Source organism: Dromiciops gliroides, chromosome 6 (assembly GCF_019393635.1).
Source record: "Dromiciops gliroides isolate mDroGli1 chromosome 6, mDroGli1.pri, whole genome shotgun sequence".
Lineage (NCBI taxonomy): Eukaryota > Metazoa > Chordata > Mammalia > Microbiotheria > Microbiotheriidae > Dromiciops > Dromiciops gliroides.
Genome location: NC_057866.1, coordinates 52,652,675 through 52,674,179, shown reverse-complemented (window position 1 = coordinate 52,674,179; position 21,505 = coordinate 52,652,675). Strand labels below are relative to the sequence as shown.

The window sequence follows — 21,505 nt, the reverse complement described above, 5'->3', positions numbered from 1 at the left end:
TTCCAGAGGGTCTTGATCTTGGAAACTTCTTCTTCTCCTATGGGACAATTGCCTCTCTGTATGCATATCAGTTTGAAGTATATGTCTGCTAGCATCTGGATTCTGGGTCTCCTTCAAAGGAATATGGCCTGCCCCTTCCCCTGCCATTGGTTTCCTCCATTAGCAGCTTCTGGCCTACATTCACCCAACTCCCAAACTCTCTCTAGGGTTTACCTAAAGGGATCATTGAATATTAAAACTTTGTTCTCTCATTATCTACTCTTTGCTTTCTGAAATGATATCAGCTGTGGAATTGGGGGAAACCAAATTCCCCTAAGTGGTGTAGTGGTTAGACTGTTAAGCCTGGAGTCCACAAGACCAAACTTCAAATCCAGTTTCAGACATCAAGCAAATCACTTAACCTCTCTCAGCCTTAGTTCCCTCATCTGTCAAATGGAGATGATAATAGCATCTACCTCCCATAGTTTTGGGGAGAACCAAAATGAGATGAGTGTAAGGAATTAGCTATATATAAGTGCTATATAAATGCTAGTTATTATTGTTGTTGAGAGTGAGAGGGAGACACTAGCCAGAGTCCAAAGAGGTGTGTTCAAGTCCCAGCTGGGCCATTTTCTAGCTATGACCTTAGAAAGGGCATTTCTATTCTCTAGGTCTTTATTTTTCTTTATCTGTAAAATGGGTCCATCATCTTTGTACTTCTCAGGGTTATTGTGAAAATCGAGTGACATGACATTTTGAACATAAAGCATCATGCATGTTATGAACTCATCTTCCCTAGTCAGGCATATTCCATGCTACAAATTACCATGTTCTCTAAGAACTCCAAAATGACCTAATTCTCCTAAGTAGAAGGAGACCAGTTCTGGTTAACAATGTCCCTGCCATTCCTCCCCACCGGTGCATATATGTGTGAGAAGTCTGTAAGAAGTTGGGATTTGAGGACCCAGACTTCCATACTCTCTTCCCCCCTTCTCCTCTTCCTTCTCTCCTCTCCTTCCCTGCCTGTCCCCTCCCATACACAGACTGATTAATGATAGCCAATTGACTCTTCCCCATGCCCTGCCTTCTAATGATCCACTAAGAATTGAAATTCTTAGCTCTGCACCAACACCCTACACCTCAACACATTTTGGGCTCCACAAACTCGCTCCAGTTCCTACACACTTTAAGACCTACATTAACCCTGAGGCTACTTCCTGATGTCCATAAATAGACCTAGAAGATAATTCACTCCCTGCCTTAAACACACAGCTGTTCCCCCTTTCCCAGCATGCTTCACTTCTAACAATAGAAAAGTACCTTATAATTACCGTCATTATTATTATCATTAGGCTCTGCTTGTTTGTGGGCCAAACCAGGAGTCACTGTGTGAATGGAAGCCCAAATGAAGTCAAAATGCTCACTTCTGTTTTTGTTTTTTTCCTCTCTAGTTTGCGGATGGCGTATACTTGGTGCTGCTCATGGGCCTTTTGGAGGGCTACTTTGTGCCTCTGCATAGCTTCTTCCTGACCCCAGAGAGCTTTGAACAAAAGGTACTTTGGCTCTCCATCTTTACAAGTGCCCAGGGGAGTCCCTCCAAACCCATAACCACCTTGTCTGGATTAGGAGAAATCTAGAGAACCCAGAGAGATGAGTGTAAGGGATGAGTGTAACATCTCCCTTCCACGGACTCCCTCATTTCCAAGGAAAGGAAAAGGAAATGAGACCTTGCAGAATAACCAGGCTTCCCACGTGTTTGCCGATCAAGTTTCCAGCCTTGTACAGTAGAGCAGACTCAGCCCAATGGGGAGCCAGTGAGAGCTGTGAGAAGCCCCAGTTGGGGGAAGTATAACTGGATGCTGATGTTCATTCTACAAAATTAGCTCTGCCCACCTTGCCTTGGACTTCTAAATTCAGGGACTTTCTCCAGTCTGGAAGGCCTTCAAGCCCTCCACTGTCTGTCATCTGGGGATCATGCTAACTTAGCCCCAACTTTTCCAGCCACAAAAATTCACACTGTGACTGAGAAAGCAGGTGGCATTCTGTGTAAGAACAGGGGATCACCCACGTTGAAAAAAGTGTGGCTCTTGTGAATTATGGAGATGCTTTTTATTATTAACTTACATTTTAAAATCTTATCAAATATTAAACTCCAATTCATTTGCAGTGAAAGATGTGCTTGGGTTGATATTATGATCACTATGTTGCAGTCGGTGGTGTTTTTAAGTCCCTGTCGTGTGCCAAGAGCTGTGCTAACAACAAAAATCAATGTTCCTTACCTTTAAGGAATGTACATCCTAATGGAAAGAACACTGGCTGTGGAGCCAGAGGATATGTGTTCAAATCTTGCTTTTGCCACTTTCAAGCTGCGTGGACCTTGATCAAAGTACCTGAAGTCTCGGGGCCTCAGTTTCCTCATCTGTAAAATGAGAAGTTTAAACTAGATTAGGCCCCTTTCATCTCTAAATCTACACTGCTCTGAACTCATCCCAGAAAGTCATCTCTGCTCTGCAGGGACCTGAATACCTAGTCTCCTACTGCAGCTCAGCAAACTCTAATCCCTTTTAACAGGCACCTCCCTCCCCTCCCCAGCCTTTGTCAGTAGACAACGGGCATTCAGGAAGTCAGAGAAATACTTCTCTCCCTTTTTTGAAGACATCAAAGGCATGACTTCCCATATGATCTCTGCAAATACTCCACAATCCACCTGGGCAGAGGGCTAGCCACATCAAGCAGGGAGCAGGCACCTCACGAGGAGAGGTTTGATCTATGGGCTGATTGATCGTTGTAAGCAGGGATCAGTGCAGCTGATTCTTTGTCAGAGATTCCCCAGCTCACCTGCCTTTGAGCCAGAATGCCCCTACAATTAAATGGCTTGGGTTCCTCCTTCCAAATTAGAAAAGATGTCTGCGCCTGTGGCGGCAGTTCCTGGGCACCCTCATTTTGCTGGGGCCCAAAGTTTCAGGGATTACAAGGGATGAGAAGGGACTCCAGTGACCGAGCTCTTGTGATTCTCTTTCTAGGTTCTTAATGTGTCGTTTTCCTTTGAACTGATGCAAGATGGAGGGCTGGAAAAACCAAAGCCAAGGCCAGAAGGTACCTAACTCTCCCTTGCCCAAGGACTGTAAAGAGGGCTCACCCTTCCTACTCTTGGAATGAGAATCTATAAAGTGTTTTTCCCAGCATGAGCATTCAGGGAAGAGGGAATGGTTGGCCTTGGTGCCTTAGAGAATTGCTCTCTCCTTTGAGATGGTACTCTTCCTGCCTGCCAGATCCCGGCGGTTTGCCCCCAGGGTGGGGCAGGGAGGGGAGCTAGAGGGCAGATGCTTGATCAGGTCAACTACGTGAGCACAAAAATACAGCTGTGGGAAAGAAACTGATCCGAGCTCCCACCACCTCTGAATCAGCTGGGATGCAGGCTGATGGAGAGGTCATGGGTCGGAGGCAAAGGGTCATTGCAGAAGCTTCCCCAGATGGCAGGGTGCATGGGAGAGGTTGGAGGTGTGAACATGCCTGCAGGCTCCCCTCCTCTCTAAGATGGCTGCAGACTGTATCTAATGTCTGCTCCTGACAGTCAGCAGGTGTGAGGATGAGGCCCTCCCTTCACGGCTGTTAGTTCCATAACATGGCCTCAGTGTATAATTCAATCCTGCTTGAATTTTTGTGGACAGGGACTGAGCTCTAGATTCAAACCCAAGAAAAGATAAAACTCTCCCAAACGCATTTATTTTCTCTTGCTTTACCTTTGTCTGGGAGAGAATGTGAGCATGATTGGCACCATATTTGTACATAGGCCTAACTCAAATGCATCAATGTGTGTCAGTTACTAGGACACTCTTAAGCAGAGACCTTTCCTTTGCTCCCATTTATAAATGGTGTTAGTTGCAGAATCTGTTTCCATGTCCTTAATCTACATAATATTCCCCAGTGCCTCATGGGATTAACCTTAATACCCCGTCAACCCCTCAAGAGAGGTGCAATGTAGTCACAAGTCTGATTATATGACATACTCAAAAATCATCACTGGCTCCCTATTACCTCTAGAAAAAAATTGCAGATTCCTCAGTTTAGTGTTTGAAGCCCTATACAATATGACTCTAACACATCTTTCTAGACTTATTTCACATCTCTGGTCATATGCTATGTCTTTAAGCTAAACAAGCCTACTTGCTGAACCTAGAACTTAGTCTTCCATCTCCCATCTTCATGCTGTTGCCAGATCTCTTTCCTGTGGCCTTCTCACTTCTTCTTCTTCAGATCTCATTACCTTTGGTGCTCAGTTCAAGGGCCACCTCTTCTGTTAAATCTTTTTTTTTTTTTAAATCAAGTTGTTAGTGAGTATTCTCTCCCTCCCCAAAGTATGTTATTTCACTTCTCTGTGTTTGTGTTGTATGATGTGGTTATGATTATAAATAGGGTTAGATATTATGATCTCAAAGCCCATGTTTTTGTGAGTGGTAGAAGAGAAAATAGGACCTTTCATGTTGCTGTAGCATTGTCTGGTTTCTATAAGAGGTATCAGGGCACAGTGGATTCAAACTAAAGACCTGATTTTAACTTCTGTCTCTGACACACAACTGGCTGTGCCCCTCTGGGCAAATTACACAAGCCAGCAACACCCGGGCAGCCCTAGAAGACTCTAGGCTCCAGAGATGGTGCCAACCTATATTAGTAAAGAGAGTTTCCTCACTTGGGAGTCCCCATACCAATAAAATCACAAGCCTTATCTCCCCTCCATCTTATGAATCAGTTTTACAGTTTAGGCTGTATGAGGAAGAAGAAAGAGAACTGACCTTGGAGATCATGGCAATGGGTAGAAGGATGTGGTCAGATGCTCATTCCACCCCCCCCCCCAAACCCCACCCCTGACCTAAAAGTAGAGTCCCTTCCATAGACCTCAACTTCCTGGATGCATTCTTCCTTTCTTTGTGCTTTCCTGAGCAGAGATCAGAGGTGAAAGGAAGAAGGAGGGAGAGAGGGATGGAGAAAGGGAGGAGAAAAGGAAATTGAACTTTCCCTACCCAAAATATGGCAGCATCCAGAGGCATGGTTGGAATAGCTACAAAAGCACATGGTGGTAGATATGAATCCTTGATTCATGGTCAAGTCACCTGGCCTTCAAGGAACTCAAGTTCCTCATCTGTAAAATGGTGATAACAATACTTATAACCCTTACCTCCTGGTACTTTAACGTTCAATACTCCAGTGGTCCTGTGATCTTGTTGAGATGGGTGAATACCCAGTGATGGTGATCATACCCAAGCACACCCATCCATGCCATCAGATGCTTGTCTGTGTCCTCTCATCCTCTCGTAAGTTTGCCACAGTCAGCCCACTCTCTTGTACTGGGAGCCTTCCTTCATTTCTCTTATTCTTTTTTTTGGGGGGGGTGGGGGGTGGGACAATGAGGGTTAAGCGACTTGCCCAGGGTCACACAGCTAGTAAGTGTCAAGTGTCTGAGGTCACATTTGAACTCAGGTCCTCCTGAATCTAGGGCTGGCACTTTATCCACTGCGCCACCTAGCTGCCCCCCTTCATTTCTCTTGAGATCATGATAGTACAAGTAACTATCATATATAAGCAGCCCACCATTTTATCCCACTTCTCACCATTCCTAGGTCATTTTCTGGTTTCATTCATTTCTTTTCTATTTTGTCTTGCCTCATTAGTAGCTTGAGGGCAGCTAGGTGGTGCAGCAGACAGAGTGGGGGGCCTAAAATCAAGAAAACTCATCTTTGTGAATTCAAATCCGACCTCAGATACTTACTAGCTATGTGATCTTGGGCAAGTCACTTAACCCCTGTTTGCCTCAGTTTCCTCATCTGTAAAACAAACTGAAGAAGAAAATGGAAAACTATTCCAGTATCTTTGCCAAGAAAACCCCAAATGGGGTGACAGAGAGTCAGACATGACTGAAAAACAACAGAACAACATGTTAGAGTCAGTAGCAGTTTAGTAAATGCTTGGGGAATTGAATTGAAGAACATGCCCTAATGAGCATGGGTCTGAGACAATTAGAAGTACTACTGATCTAGAGTGAGGCATAGGTCAACCTCACTGTATATGAGCTCAAAATCTGGTAACCCATTTGCTGTGGAGAGCAGAGACTGTCTCAGATAGTGTGTGGGAAGGGGAGAAATCAGTGAGAATAGGCCCTTGGAGTAATGGTACAACAGCCCTCCTAACTTGCAGATTGCTTTCAGTGTTTTGTTTTTGTCCCATTAGAAGCCTGAGGATTATACAAATGAGTCCTTTGGCTGCTGTCTTTCTTATTTTTAAAAGTGAAGAGATGAAAGGAAAAGGAGGAACTGAGTACTCTCAGCTATTTATTACCCGTTATTCTCCCATCTTCTCCATACCTTCATGCACATTTTGAAGAGCATCAGCCGCTGACAGCTCTGGCCCCCAATGAAGCTGTTTGTGGGTGGCTTGGAGGTGGTGGATGAAACACACACCGGGGCATCCGCCTGTTGAGAGTTGGCTGCCTTCTTGGCTCTTTGAGGATTTTTGTTTGTTTGTTTGGAGGGGATGAGACTGAAAGGGAAGAGGAGGTAGAATGTGTTCATTTAAAATAGAAAGTCACTTCATTAACACCAAAACAGTCTAAATAAAAGCTTTTCTGAATGAGATCTACTCCCCACAAACATTCTCACACGCTTTCTCTCTATTGCTGTGTGTGTCTCTCTCTCATTCTCTCACTGTGACTCTGTCTCTGTGTGTCTCTATCTGTCTCTGTCTCTGTGTGTCTCTGTCTCATACACACACACACACACACACACACACACACACACACACACACACACACACAATATAGGGCTGCCACTGGGGGCTGTCGCCAGTTGTTTTATCATTGGACTCTGATGACCGTGGAGGAGAGAGGGAGACTGAAAACTTTGCTCAGCCCAGCCTCACTCAAATTCAATTCACTCGCAAGTCAAGACATCACTCTCCTGATGTCATTGGCCCTCTTTGAGAATGATGGATGAATAACAACAACAAGGGCTATCGCTGGGAAAAAGAAAAAAGAAAAGAAAGGAAAAAAAAGATTGGTCTTACTGTACATGGCCCAAAAGTCTAGACAAAAGCTAATTAGCAGTAGATCTTCCCAAGATTAAAGCTGACCCAAAACAGCATGAATTGCCATTTGAAATTGCAAGGTCCCATTCTTGGAAGTAGTCATTCATTGACATACAGAGGATGGACGCCATGTGTCAGAGACCCTTTAAATTGAATTCAGCCTTTGGCTAAGAGTCAGATGATATGACTTTTGAAGCCTCTTCCAACTCTGAGATTCTAGGATTCTGCGCTGTCAAGGATGAGTTCATGGCATCCTGTTTGCAAGAATTGTGAGCCTCCAGGGTGATGGGATTGGGTGGGAGGTGGGGTGGGAAGAACTGGCTGATGTTCTGGCTGCCATCTTGGAGAGTTATGACCCTTCCTATAGTTAGGGATTAGAAGTACATATGGTTCCCTAGTTTTCAAGTATTCATTGCTCTGGGGATAGCCAACATTTCTAATATAAAATCTGCCTATAGGGGCATTCACATACAGATGTCTTTTTTTGGTGCAATTATTGAATGCTTAATATGAAACTTCCTGACTAACATGAATGGAAAAACACATCTGTTTTTATGTGTTGTTACATTGGGCATAATGCCCACACCTAAAATTTCCAGTCAGCAAAAGAACATTGAAAGGGATCTTATTATAATAACTTTTTTATTTCTCTCTTGCCAAGTATCTTTTCAGTTCTTCCATATCTTCACCTGAGAGCTGGATTGAAGAGGAAATACTGTAAGGTTGAGAAAAGGCACCAGTGAGGCCAAAGATGTGAGCTTGTTTGGAAGGCAAATAGGCCACTGGAGAAGCATATTTCAGGACAGATTGGGGTTTTGTTGGTCAATAGTTTATTTTTCAGTCCTTCTTTGCAGTACTTTCCTTTGGCTGAGCTCTTGTCCTGTCTTGAAAGACTGTGAAAGCGGTGCTTATTTTGCCTCCTAATTTTGTTGTTGTTCAGTCTTTTCTGACCCTTCCCAACCCCATTTGGGGTTTTCTTGGCAAAGATACTGGAGAGGTTTGCCATTTCCTTGTCCAGCCCATTTCACAGATGAGGAAACTGAGGCAAACAGGGTAAAGTGACTTGCTCAGGGTCACACAGCTAGGAAGTATCTGAGGCCAGATTTTAACTCAAAGGAAGATGAGTTTTCTTGACTTAAATATGGTACCATGGTCCACCCAGGCTCTGCATTATCAGTGTGTGTTTGAACCTCCCTTTGCAGCCAACTGACTACTTGGAATGGCAAAAATTGTACTCCTCCTTGATCTGTCAATGTGCAGGAAATAAATACCTACTGGATGCCCCCACATACTGTGCAGATTTTGCCATGGTGTTTGTCATTGGTAGTTTGTCATTGGTTTTTCATTTATAACATGGCCATTGCCATAATTATAGGATCCAAGTTCAGGAGCTAGAGGGGACCTTAAAGGACAACCTGGACAGAGATAGTAAGGAGGGATTTTGATTCAGATCTTACAAGTACAAGCACAGTGCTCTCTTCCCACTGCACAATTCACTGGGCAAGGTAATGTGATGGGGAGAACACTGAAGTCAGGAGGACTTTTGTTTGAATCCTATAAGTAGCTGTGTGACCTTGAGCAAGTCACTGCTCAACTTCAATTTCCTCATCTGTAAGATGGGGATGATGGTATCACCCACCTCACAGTGTTGTTGTAAGGATCAAATGAGATCATAGACATAAAGAGATTTTGCACACGTTAAAAGGCACCCAATAAACGTTAGCCATTATTATCTCTGTAGATCTACACACATGACGAAGAAATCCAAAATAACAGGAGTAGAAGGTACTGGGTGGTATCATGGACACAGAGCCAGTCTCAGAGTCAGGAAATCTTACCTCTGACACAGCCTGGCTCACCCTGGGCCACTTATTTATACCTTCTCAGTTCCCAGGCAGCTCTCTGACGCTCTAAATTTCAGAATTGTTGATCTGTATTGTCCCTAGAATTGAAGGATCAACCTCCCAGAACTAGAAGGGACCTCAGAGGCAATCTAGTCTAGTCTCTTCATTTTACAGATAGCAGGAGGAGCTTCTTCACTTGAAATCTCCCTATGACAAATGAACATATAGTACTGGACCAAAAGAGAGGAAAGGAAAACACCTCAGAAACATATTAGAAAATGTTCTGCCATTTTAGGGAGATTCCAATGGGATTCTTAATATGGAATCCACAAATTTGTTTTTCTTTTTTTTTTTTAAATAGTATTTTATTTTTTCCAACTACATGTAAAGACCACATTCATTTTGTTTTGTTTTGTTTTTTGTGGGGCAATGAGGGTTAAGTGACTTGCCCAGGGTCACACAGCTAATACTTGTCAAGTGTCTGAAGCTGAATTTGAACTCAGGTCCTCCTAAATCCAGGGCCACTGTGCTACCTAGCTGCCCCCGACAACATTAATTTTTTTATAAAATTTCGTGTTCCAAATTTTTGCCTTCCCTCTCTTCCCTCCCTTCTCCCTAAAACAGTAAGTGATTTGATATAGGCTATATATGTGCTATCATGTAAAACATATTTCCATATTAGTCATGTAAAAGAAGAGACCGAACTTGTTTTTCTTAAAAATATATTTTTATAACTGTATTCCAATATAATCAGTTTCCTCGATAATCTTTTGTATTGTATTTTATACATTTTAAAACACTCTAAAGCCAAGCAATATCATCAAGATTAGAGATAGGATCAGTGACTTCATTAGAATAAGGAATTCCTGGTGGCACCTAGGTGGTGCAGTGGATAAAGCCCTGGCCCTAGATTCAGGAGAACCAGAGTTCAAATCCAGACTCAGACATCTGACACTTACGAGCTGTGTGACCCTGGGCAAGTGACTTAACCCTCATTGCCCTGCAAAGAGAGAGAGAGAGAGAGAGAGACAGAGACAGAGACAGAGAGAGAGAGAGAGAGAGAGAGAGAGAGAGAGAGAGAATAAGAATTCCTAGGAAAAGAACCTCCCTCTGCCAAGGCAGACCAGTCCCTTCTCTGAAACTTTTGAGTTTTGGAGACTGGACCAAGGCACTGAGAGGTTAAGTGATTTTCCCAGGGTTACACATCCAGAGTCTGACAGAGGCAGGACAGGAATCCACCTTTTCCTGAGGATAATCAAGAGGAAGAGGAAGAATTAAACACTGGAAGTAAATTTTACATTTGAAATGAAAATTGTAAACATTGAGATTCTAGAGCAAGAATAGTTGACTTTCCATTAACCATTTATTTTTAGGAATAGATTCCTGCCACTAGAAATTGGATTAAATGACCTTAAATGTTCAGAAAGAGTTTGGCAGAGTCAGGACCCCAAAAGACCTTGAATGGCTAGAAAATTGGGCCAATTAAAATGTATTTAAACATTACTCAAGTTCAAAAAGTCACCTACAGGGGGCAGCTAGGTGGCGCAGTGGATAGAGCACCAGCCCTGGATTCAGGAGTACCTGAGTTCAAATCCGGCCTCAGACACTTGACACTTACTAGCTGTGTGACCCTGGGCAAGTCACTTAACCCCAATTGCCTCACTAAAAAAAAAAAAACAAAAAAACAAAAAGTCACCTACAGAAATATAAAGTGAAAGAAGTATGATCATTCTTCATCTCTATCACTCAGTCAGTTAACATTTATTAAAGTATCTACTATGTTCCAGGCACTCTGCTAAGTACTAGGGACACAAAGAAAGACAAAAGACAGTCTTTGCCCTCTAGGAACTTACAATCTCATAAAAAAAAGGATTGGAGACTTAGCAGATGACAAACTCAATGTGGCTCAAGACTATGACATAGAAGCCAAAAAGAGTAGCTGGGGTCTTGAACTAATTTAGGGGAGACTGGGGCTTGACAGGATCCTGGAGCTGACAGGATGTTTTCCTGGAGTTTTGTTTTCAGTTTGGGGTGCATTAATAATCATAATAAAATTAAAATAATAAAAATAACTAGTATTGGCATAACACCTACTATGTGTCAGGAACTGTGCTAAACACTTTACAAATTTCTAATTTTTATCCTCAACATAACTCCAAGATATAGGTACTATTATTACCCCCATTTTACAGTTGAGGAAAGCAAACTGAGGGTAAGTGACTTGCTCAGGGTTATGAAGCTAGTGTTAGAAGCTGGATTTGCACTCAGGTTTTCCTGACTCTAAGTCAGGTGTTCCATCCACTGTGCCCCCTAGCTGCCTGGACGAAGAGCCTGAAGATGTTTATCCTGGAGAAAAGACTTAGGGGAGGATGTGATGGCTGTTTTCTAGTATCTGAAAGGCTATCACATGGAAAAAGGGTTCCACCTGTCCTTCTTGGTCCCCAAGAAGGTAATGAGGGGCACTGCACTGGTAGGAGAGCTAAAGAATTTGCAAATTTAGGTTTGAGGTGAAGGAAAAGACTTCTAACCATTAGAACCTCAAGTAGAATGAGCTACCACTGGAGATTGGAGGTTCCACCCTTAGAGGTCTTCAGACAAAGGCTAGATGACTCCATCAGGAATACTGTAGAGTTCTTGATCAATTATGGCTAGGTACAGGTCAGTGGCATGGAGTCAGGAAGAAATGAGTTCAAATCCTACTTCAGACACTTATTAATTTCACAACCCGGGGCAGGTTGCTCAATCTCTGTCAGCCTCAGTTTCCTCATCTGGAAAATGGGGATAATCATAGCTACCTACCTCCCAGGGCTATTGTGAAGATAAAAAGAGATGTTTTTAAAGGGCTTTGCAAACCTTAAAATACTATATAAATTCTAAATGGTATTGTTATTATTCAGGTATGAATTCAACTGAATGGCCTCTTGGGTATGTGATTTCGTCCTCTAAGACTCAGGATCTGAGATTCTTTGAGCCCATGTGGAATACAACCATCAACCTCCTACCCCTGTCATTCATTCCTTCATTTCACCCTAATATAGCCCTGATACTTTGTTGAGTTCACCGGTGTGTCAAGGACTGAAAACATGAGACACATTCATTGGTCTTCTGTGTATTCCTACTTTTGCTATAAAGTATGAATTGATCTGTTTCAATACTACCATTCGAGGAGGCGTCTGAGAAATCATTGCAATGAAAAGGCCTCCAGAATGAAAGTCAGGAGACCTAAGTTTCACTCTCAGCTCTATCAGTTACTAGCTCAGGGACAATGGGCAAATCATTGGCCCTCTCTGGGTTTTATTTCCCTTATCCAGAAGACAAAGGAGCTGGACTCCAAGATTTGTGAAATCTTTCTTTGCTCCAACATCCCAGGAGTCTAAGCAACCCTTTTTCAGAACTGAACTGCAGAGCAATAAGAATATACCTCCTCTTTCCTTATTCATGTGGACTGAACAAGGAAAGACTGGTTTTGTGGTTCATTTTCTTTCCTCCACTTCAGACCCTCAGTCATCTTCCCCTCTGACTCCCTGTCTGCCAACTAGGCACTCTGCACCCCCAATCCAGAGGCTTTCTAAATCCTTGACGCTTTCCTAGTGGGCAAGACCCCAAAGGGTATGAGAAAAGGCAATAAAAGAGTTACTGGGAGAGCAGTATTAAGTTGTTAATCATATAATTTATTAGGCCTGCAGGCTTTAAAGATGATATGTTTATATGGCCCAGAGCCACAGTTCATTTCCATTAATCCCCCAGCCCCAAAGTCTGTCCAGATAAGTTGTCTTCCTATCAGCCTTCTTGGAAACAGGAGGGACAGTCATTAAATTCCTGGTGGAAAAAAAAACGGGGATGATCCCTCTATCTATAACTGTGCTGGCCTGGCCACAGGGCCTCTTGTATTCTTGCTCAACACTCTCTCTCCTCTCCACAATTTTCATTTAATTCCTCTATGGCAATAGCTTCTTTCTAGGTGTATACTGCCAGCCCCAACCTCTTACCAGGGCTCCTGTACCAGATGGCTCTATTTTCCCTTTAGACTTCATACCAAATCACACCGATCCTTTATGTATTTTTTCCTGTGCCTGGCTGGCACTCCCCCAAAATTCCTAGAAAACTGATGCATTTAGCTATTTCTACGAATACTTCTTAAACATCCTATTATGTGGGAGGTGCCATGCTTGAGACCAGGGGAATGCAAAGATAGGGAAATGACATATCCCCTACCCTCATGGAACTTAAAGTATAGTTACTTAAAGTATGGGGAGTGGGGAGGGGAGTTTGACCAGCCCCTAAATAACAATGATCTAGAATGTCAATACATAGAAGCTGAACCGAAGAGGAGAGTGGGGCAAGGGGATGATCACTTTTAGCTGAAGCAGTCAGGGCTTCCTGGCCAATGAAGGACAAAGACTATAAAAAACAATAATAGCATCTCTATAGTGTCTTAAGGTTTACAATGTGTTATCTTCGTCAATTCTCAGAACAACCCTATGAGGTAAATGCTACTACTATCCCTATTGCCCAGGTAGTATTTGTCTGAGACAGGATTTGAACTCATGTCTTCCTGATTCCAACACCAATGCTCTTTACACTGAGCCATCTAGCAGCTGACAAGCAGAGATGTAAGTGGAGTCTGTCCCAGGCATGTGCAAATACATAGCGGTGGGAGAAGGTAGAAACAAGATCAGCCATGATTTGGATAGAAGACTGTCCAGTTTCACAGGACCATGTGGAAGCTGGGTGAAATAAGGCTGGAAAGGTAGATTAAAGTCAAAATGTAAAGGGCCTTGAATGTCAGGTTAAGGAGTTTGTATTCATACTATAATACCTCCCACTATCCTCCTCCCATTCAGTTCTAGGACCAATTTATACTCCTTTCATAATATCTATATGAGATAAATATGCATCGATGGACCAGCTTGTGAGTCGTCTAACTGAAGATGATTAAGTCCTCCAAGATTCTGCTTTTATGGATGACATCATGCTGATTTTATCAAGTCCGTGCAAAAACATTGAAAAGCATCCTAAATGAGAGCCATAATCCCTCAAAAGAGTTTATGTTAACTATCCACACAGGAAAACCCAAGTGGATGAAAAACACTTATTGTCCAGATCTTTCTTTTTAGCATCTAATTAGTCATTGGCTGGTATTATGTACTAGTTTCTCTCTTTGCTAATCTTTCCCCAACTAGTTTGTAGGTTTCCCAGAGGTGGAAACTTAAAACTTCTCTTATATTTCCCCCCAATAACTAGCATGAGGCTGGGAAAGCAAGAAGCAGAGCAGAACTTATTTTTTTGTTTATTGTTGCAACTGTCAAGTTTCCTCCAGTAAGAGGGAAGCAGCTCAACCTCTATTTTCTTTCTCTGTTTACAGATATTGTCAACTGTGACTTGAAGTCTACCCTTCGAGTGCTTTACAATTTGTTTACCAAATACAGGAATGTGGAATGAAGAAAGAAGGGACCTGAAGGATCCCAGAAGGGATGTGCTTCCCACCTCTCCTCACAGTTCACCCATACCTGCCTCCCTGAGCTGAGGCAGCTGGATGGGGCAGCGGGATCTCTAATTGCAATGAACTCTTTGTTCTCATTATGCTGAATGCTAGCTGGGATTACTTACTGTAACTCAGAGAAACTGTGTAATTAAAATTTTGGAAGGAAATGATTAGGTACTTACTGAAGATTCCAGAAGGCTATCTAGCTTTTAAAGTGAGCCCCAGCCTTTACAATGTTATAGGACTTAACTGTGACTTTCATTCCCCTCTTTCTTCCCCCTGCCACCCACCCAAAAACTTAGCCACTGGGACCCTTTAAAGAAGAAAGGTCTTTAAAGACTAAAACAAAATCTGGGTTGTGATGGGTAGGGGGCACCTCCCTGTAGGCAACATTTATTTGACATTGTTTTTCTTCTTCTTCTTTTTTTTAAGTGAGGCAATTGGGGTTAAGTGACTTGCCCAGGGTCACACAGCTAGTAAGTGTTAAGTGTCTGAGGTCGGATTTGAACTCAGGTACTCCTGACTCCAGGGCCGGTGCTCTATCCACTGCGCCACCTAGCTGCCCCTACTTGACATTGTTTTTAACCAAAATAAGAGGCAGTGTGCTATACTGTATAAAGGGCTAGCCTTGGAGTCAGAGTGAACTGAGTTCAAGTCCAGCCTTATCACACACTAGCTAAGTGACCGGGGACCTAAGGGGTCATTTTAATCCCTGAGTGCCCCCAGATGAGTCTCAAAGTCTCTGAGTTAATTATGAGCTGTCAAATTGCATGAGTGGAAGGAATTTCTATGCTAAGAATCCCTTACATTGAAGAAATCAGATCCGGGCCAAGAAAAAAAAAAAAAGAACTACCCTGGTGTACCTTTCAAACTTCCTCTCCTTCTTGCTCAGTCATCTCAGAAGGATGGAGTATTTGTGAGAAGGTGAGCAGAGGCCAATTCCATCATAAGTGCAAGACACATTGGGACTGAGAGGTCCACACTGAAATAGGGGAGTTGAAATTTAAGCCACATAATATTCTATGTGGTCAGAATCATGCCTCAGATGCTTTTTACAAACTAAAATGACTCAATTCCTTTAGATTGGTAATAATGTGACACCTGGGTTTTAATGTCACTTTTGGGCAAATTCTGGAGGTAGTTTTTCTTATTTATTACCTGTAATGGAAATGCCCTATATTTTCCCAATTCATCATAGTTGAAAAAATACATCAGAGACTATGGAGCAGAGACTGGCTCAGCAGTTCCCAGAAAGTGGGATTCTTTAGGAGGGATCCTCGAACTTTTAAACAAAGAAAAATCCTTTCCACCCACTTCCTAATTGATCATTAAGGCCACTGCTGGCCAAGTCCATCTAACAGAAATTACCAGCTAAATGGGGCGGGGGGGGGGGGGGGGGGGAGGTGAGCAGGAAGACGTCATTTAGACCAAAGCTTAGCAGTTTTCTTGGTCTAGATTGTTCTTAGTGCCTTGGGGTGACATGGGGCAGCTGATAGCTATGTTCTATAGGGAGAGCAATAGTACCTGTGTGCTTGGAAGGGTGGGGGTGGGGGGAGGCTGCATGTCTTAAGTACGTCACAGAAAAATGCTTAATGTATATAACCAGCCTGCTGTGGTGCTTCTAGAGCATTTAAAGGGCGCAGCCCTGAAATGAATCAAACGTGGGTAGATAAGTAGCCTATGAGTCATTTATATTGTCTTTGCCTTGGAGATCCTAGAAATATCACGGCAAGCCAGAAAAACTGCCTGTTGCGCTCTCCCTCCTGCAGAGAGGTCCATGACCGGCCCCCTTATTGCCTTAGGCCCATTACACCAGTCTGGCTCTCTTGATAGCTTCCAAAGGAGCCACAGGGATATAAATCCATATTGAACGAAAAGGGACCAGTCGGATCATCCTCTAGAAATATTCCTCTTAAGCCTTCCACTATGAACTTGCTGGTCCTCTTCACCACACAATTTTTACAAAAGCAGTAACTCAGAATGATTGCGTTTCGGGTGCATTGTGTGATGTCGGGGACCCGGTTTATTGCTGTAGGAATTATTTTCTAGTTAAAGTTGTGAACTCTCCAAGACGCAAAGGGGACAAGGTCCCTTGAGGGTTTTTATCTAAGTAAGGCAATTCTGCGAATAATTTGTGACATTATATTTTTTAAATTATGTTCATGCTCAATATTTTATGGTTTCTGCTGGCTTTCTTCTTTTTGGTTCCTGGTAGTAAATCCAGATAAATAATTGTTGTCTCTGTCTGAGTAATACTGAAAATGCTTTTTAGAAAATAACAGAACTGTATTCATTTCTAAATGCTTCACTTGGGAGAATTTTACCTCTCCTTTTAAAAAAAAAAACAAGAAAAGAAATTGCAGCCAATTGATAAATACTTTTCCTTAGATTCATTGATTATTCATTTTGTATGTATTCTACAAGAGGAGGATGGAATCATCTGTAGACCTTTCTAATAATAATAGCTGAAAGTTACAACAGGCTTTAAATCCATGCACTTGCTTAATCCTCACACAAATCCTTTTTTTGTTATCCCCATTTTACAGATGAGGAAAATAAGTCTCATAGATGTTAAATGACTCGCCCAGGGTCACATGCCAAATCCAGAACTTAAATCTAAGTCTTATAGAATTAAAAAAGTTCTCATAGAAAGGACGTCAGAGGTCATCTATTTCAACCCTTGCCTAAAACATGACTCCCCTCTGCCTGACTCTGCCCAACAAGTCTTCATCGTGGTCCTATCTACTTCAAGACGTCTGGAGAGAGGGAACTCACCATTTTCCGAGGTGGCCTGTTTTATTGATTACTCACAGAATATCAGAAGGGACCCCCTTAAGGAAAATGGAGTCCAATTCCCCCATTTTACAAAGAATAGGAGCATGGATTTAGGGTTGGAAGGGATCTTCTAGACTATCTAATCCAAGTAGAGGAAACAGAGACTTTCTCAGACTAAAGTGGCTTCCCTAAGGTCACCCAGCTAATATATGTTACAGTTTGGACTAAGATCCAGGTCTTCCCACCAAGAAGTTCCTCCTTGTATTAACTCACCTCTTCCTCTCTGCAACTTCCACCTATAATTCAACTCCATTGGAACCACTTCTTGTGATAGTGTCACCATCTTGGTCATTGGAGCCAGGCTCCAACATTGTGCTTCTAACTTTTCTAAAACCAACACTCTTTCCATCAACATATTGGGGTCTCTAAAGGGAGTTACTAAAGAATTGAGTTCCAGGTAGAAATCCCAATGCCCAATCCATCTCTAGGTATTTGGGGGTGGGAAAGGACAGACAGCTGAATTACCCTAGTCTGTTAATAATGAACAAAAGAAAGTAGAAACTACGACCTCCTCAAAGAGTAAATGTCTTACCCTCAAAAACAACACCCAGGGGCGGCTAGGTGGTGCAGTGGATAAAGCACCAGCCCTGGAGTCAGGAGTACCTGAGTTCAAATCCGGCCTCGGACACTTGACACTTACTAGCTGTGTGACCCTGGGCAAGTCACTTGACCCCAATTGCCTCACTAAAAAAAAAAAAAAAAAAAAAAAACAACACCCAGTTTCCAGCACCTTACAAGCAGTGGCAAGAAACAGATTCCTGAACCCTAACAAAGACCCTTGAATCTGCTAGATTAGAGCCCTGGTTACAGAGCAGGGTCAAGTGGATGGCTGAGCTGTGAGCCAGTGACAATGGCCAGTGTAGACAAACAATCTGACCAATCCCAAATAATTTTTTTTTCCCTCGTAGGCTTTGGCCTGAACAACAGAGATAAATGCTTCAGCCTTCCTTTCCATTTGGTTTACCAGTGTGTACACAGCATTGACATTTTAAAAGGTTCGTAGGAAATTCTGAGAAGCTCTGCTGGATTAAGGCACAATGATGTTTTATCAGCAAAACAGACTTTCCATCCTCTTTAATTGATTCCTGGGGTTTCCACATCTCCAGATCAGATTTGTTAGCCCAGGGCCACATTCCAGACACACAAATTTCACATGTAACAGCTTTTAAGACGATGGATGTGTTCAGGGGCAGCTAGGTGGTGCAGTGGATAGAGCACTGGCCCTGGAGTCGGAGTACCTGAGTTCAAATCTGGGCTCAGACACTTAACACTTACTAGCCGTGTGACCTTGAGCAAGTCACTTAACCCCAATTGCCTCACTAAAAAAAAAAAAAAAGAGAAGTGATGTGTTCAGTTGTGGTAGACAGAACAGCATAGGGATATTTCATATTTCAGACACATTCACTTTTCAGGGAAAACTGCCTGCTTTGGATTTGGGGAACCATCCTATCTTTACCCCATCTTCCTGTGAACATACTTAATCCCTCCATCCAAGATCAATCAATCTATACAAACAACAGTTTATTTCATGCCTGCTATGTGTCAGACACTGATGATACAAAGACAAGAGTGAAATCATCCCAACCCTCAAGAAGATTATGTTCTAAGGGAGACAACAAGGACATATATAAGTATATGCAAAATACATAATCCATCAAGGAAATAGGGAGAGGGCAGATTAGGGAAGGCTTCATGTAGAAATTGGCCCCTGAGCCAACCTATGAAGTAAACTCAAGGATTGTGGAAGTAAAGCGGGAGGATGTTCCTGACTTGAACGGCAGCCTGGGCAGAGGGTCAGAGATGGAACATGTGTGTCCTGTATGAGGAACAACAAGACCAGTTTGGCTAGAATAGTGGTTATCTTTCCTTCTTAAGAGAGCTTAGAATCACAGACTTTTAGGACTATTAGGGTTAGAAGGGGACAGCTAGATAGTACAGTGGATAGAATGCGGGGGTCTGGGGAGAGTAAGGAAGACTAATTGTCTTCCTGAGATTCCAACCGCAGCCTCAGACCTGGACTTACTAGCTGGTGTTGAGCCCTAGGCAAGTCATCAGTCACTCCTGTGTGTTGCCTCTGTTATCCACTCATCTGTAAAATGAGCTGGAGAAGGAAATGGCCAAAAAACCTCTCCACATTATCTTTGGGGCGAAGAAAAACCCCCAATTGGGGTCATGAAGAATCAGGGACAGGACTGAAAAATGACAACAACGGGGGTGAGAAGAGATGTTAGAGAACATCATGTTATTCTACCTCCTCTAATTTAATAGATGCAGCCCCTGAAACCCAGGGAGGGATCTTTTCTCCTCTCTAGCTCTCAGAGGATTCAAAGGTCTTTATTTTTTTGGTGGCAGTGGTTCTCCGGGGAATGAAAAACCCTAAACAACAGTACTGGTGTCCTTGGAAACGTGAGCTAAGAAAAAAAGCAACAATGGAGGACATGTCATAAAAAGACAGCATCACTGGTCCAGGTTTATTTAGCTCTTGGAATCTTCAAATTCTTCATGTCTCAAATATCTGGCAGCATCTTGTCCCTGGGGGTTTTCAGGGAGGGGGAGCAGGGGCAGGGTGCGATGGGTACATCCTTGGCTCTCATCTGTGTCTGATGACTCAGCAGGGACTGTTAAGTCTCACAACTGGTTCTATTAAGAGCTTGTTTGTAGACTGACTGCCCTGCTGTCCCAAGCCGTCCATAACAACTGGACGTCCTGATGAGTGGTGAAGGCTGTCCCTGATGGGACGGCACCCAAAAGGCACCTGGCCACAGCAGGGATTGATTGAAGTGCCCTGATTTGCCAGAGTTGCCTAAGGCCTGCAGTTGTGAAGGTCCCAGGTGAGTGTATTCTGGGCAGTATATAAAAAGGGGGCAAGATATGCTTTCTTTCTTTCTTTCTTTCTTTCTCTCTCTCTCTCTCTCTCTCTCCTCTCTCTCTCTCTCTCTCTCTCTCTCTCTCTCTCTTTCTTTTTTTTGGTGAGGCAATTGGGGTTAAGTGACTTGCCCAGGGTCACACAGCCAGTAAGTGTTAAGTGTCTGAGGCTGGATTTGAACTCAGGTTCTCCTGAATTCAGGGCCGGTGCTCTATCCACTGTGCCACCTAGCTGCCCCAAGATATTCTTTCTTGTGCCTTTTTGTTGTTGTTATTGTTGTTTTTTGTTTTTTGGTGAGGCAATTGGGGTTAAGTGACTTGCCCAGGGTCACACAGCTAGTAAGTGTCAAGTGTCTGAGGCTAGATTTGAACTCAGGTCCTCCTGAATTCAGGGCCGGTGCTCTATCCACTGCACCACCTAGCTGCCCCCTCTAATGCCTTTTATGATGTTCCTGTTAATACCCTTGTCAAATGCTTCTACAGGGTAGGCCAAAAGTCACAATGTTTTAATCACTTTTTGAAAATTATTTTTTCTTTGTTTTGCACCATTTACAAGATTTGATTTTTCACACCTAATGTAAATTCATTTCCTATACGCACTGTATATGATGCTATGGTAGCATAAATTAAAAACAAAAAATAAAGGAGTTATTAAATATCGAAGCCCCTTTGTGACTTTTGGCCCACTCTGTATTAAAGTTTAATCTTAAATTTGCCCATCATTTCAGCCTGCTTTGGGATTCTAATTCTATAATTCAGAGTATTATTTATGCCCCCCCTTTCAGTTTTTTGCAGATTTAATAAGCCTGACATCTATACTTCCATCCAATTGGTAAGTTGAAGAAGACAGGAAATGTGGCAGAGGCATAGAGACTTGCCTTAGAAACTTTCTTCCAAGCTATTATCAAGCCTTTAATGGGTCTGATAATTCCATCAGTTTCAACTTAATATTATCATCCAACTTCCTTATCTTATACTTTTTTTTTAGTGAGGCAATTGGGGTTAAGTGACTTGCCCAGGATCTCACAGCTAGTAAGTGTCAAGTGTCTGAGGCCAGATTTGAACTCAGGTACTCCTGACTCCAGGGCTGGTGCTCTATCCACTGTGCCACCTAGCTGCCCCCCTTATCTTATACTTACTACTCTATGACCCTAAGCAATTGGCCTAACCTCTGTCAGCCTCGGTTTCTTCATCTGTAATATGGAAATTATAATAGCACCTACCTCCTAGGGTCATCATGAGGATAAAATGAAATAATGTTGGTTAAGCACTTTGCATACCTTAATGGTGGTATAGAAATGTTTATTATTATTATTATTATTGCTATTATCCATATTCCTTGCAAATGTAGAATGAGATACTTCATCAAATGCTTTGCTGAAAGGGTAGGAATATTATATCTGTGTCTTTCCTCTGATCT

General features: G+C 42.7%; 1 protein-coding gene across 3 annotated transcripts in view; it reads left to right on the top strand.

Annotated features, from left to right (window-relative positions):
• The window catches only part of PARVA (parvin alpha), a 158,867-nt gene extending 143,650 nt beyond the window's left edge, over positions 1 to 15,217 (top strand). For all 3 annotated transcript variants that reach the window (XM_043971298.1, XM_043971300.1, XM_043971299.1), the window contains exons 11-13: positions 1,431 to 1,532; positions 3,003 to 3,075; positions 14,266 to 15,217. In XM_043971298.1, the coding sequence (XP_043827233.1) occupies positions 1,431 to 1,532; positions 3,003 to 3,075; positions 14,266 to 14,342 (252 nt within the window). In that variant the 3' untranslated portion in view covers positions 14,343 to 15,217. The remainder of the gene's footprint in view (positions 1 to 1,430; positions 1,533 to 3,002; positions 3,076 to 14,265) is intronic.
• The last annotated feature ends 6,288 nt before the right edge of the window (positions 15,218 to 21,505 follow it).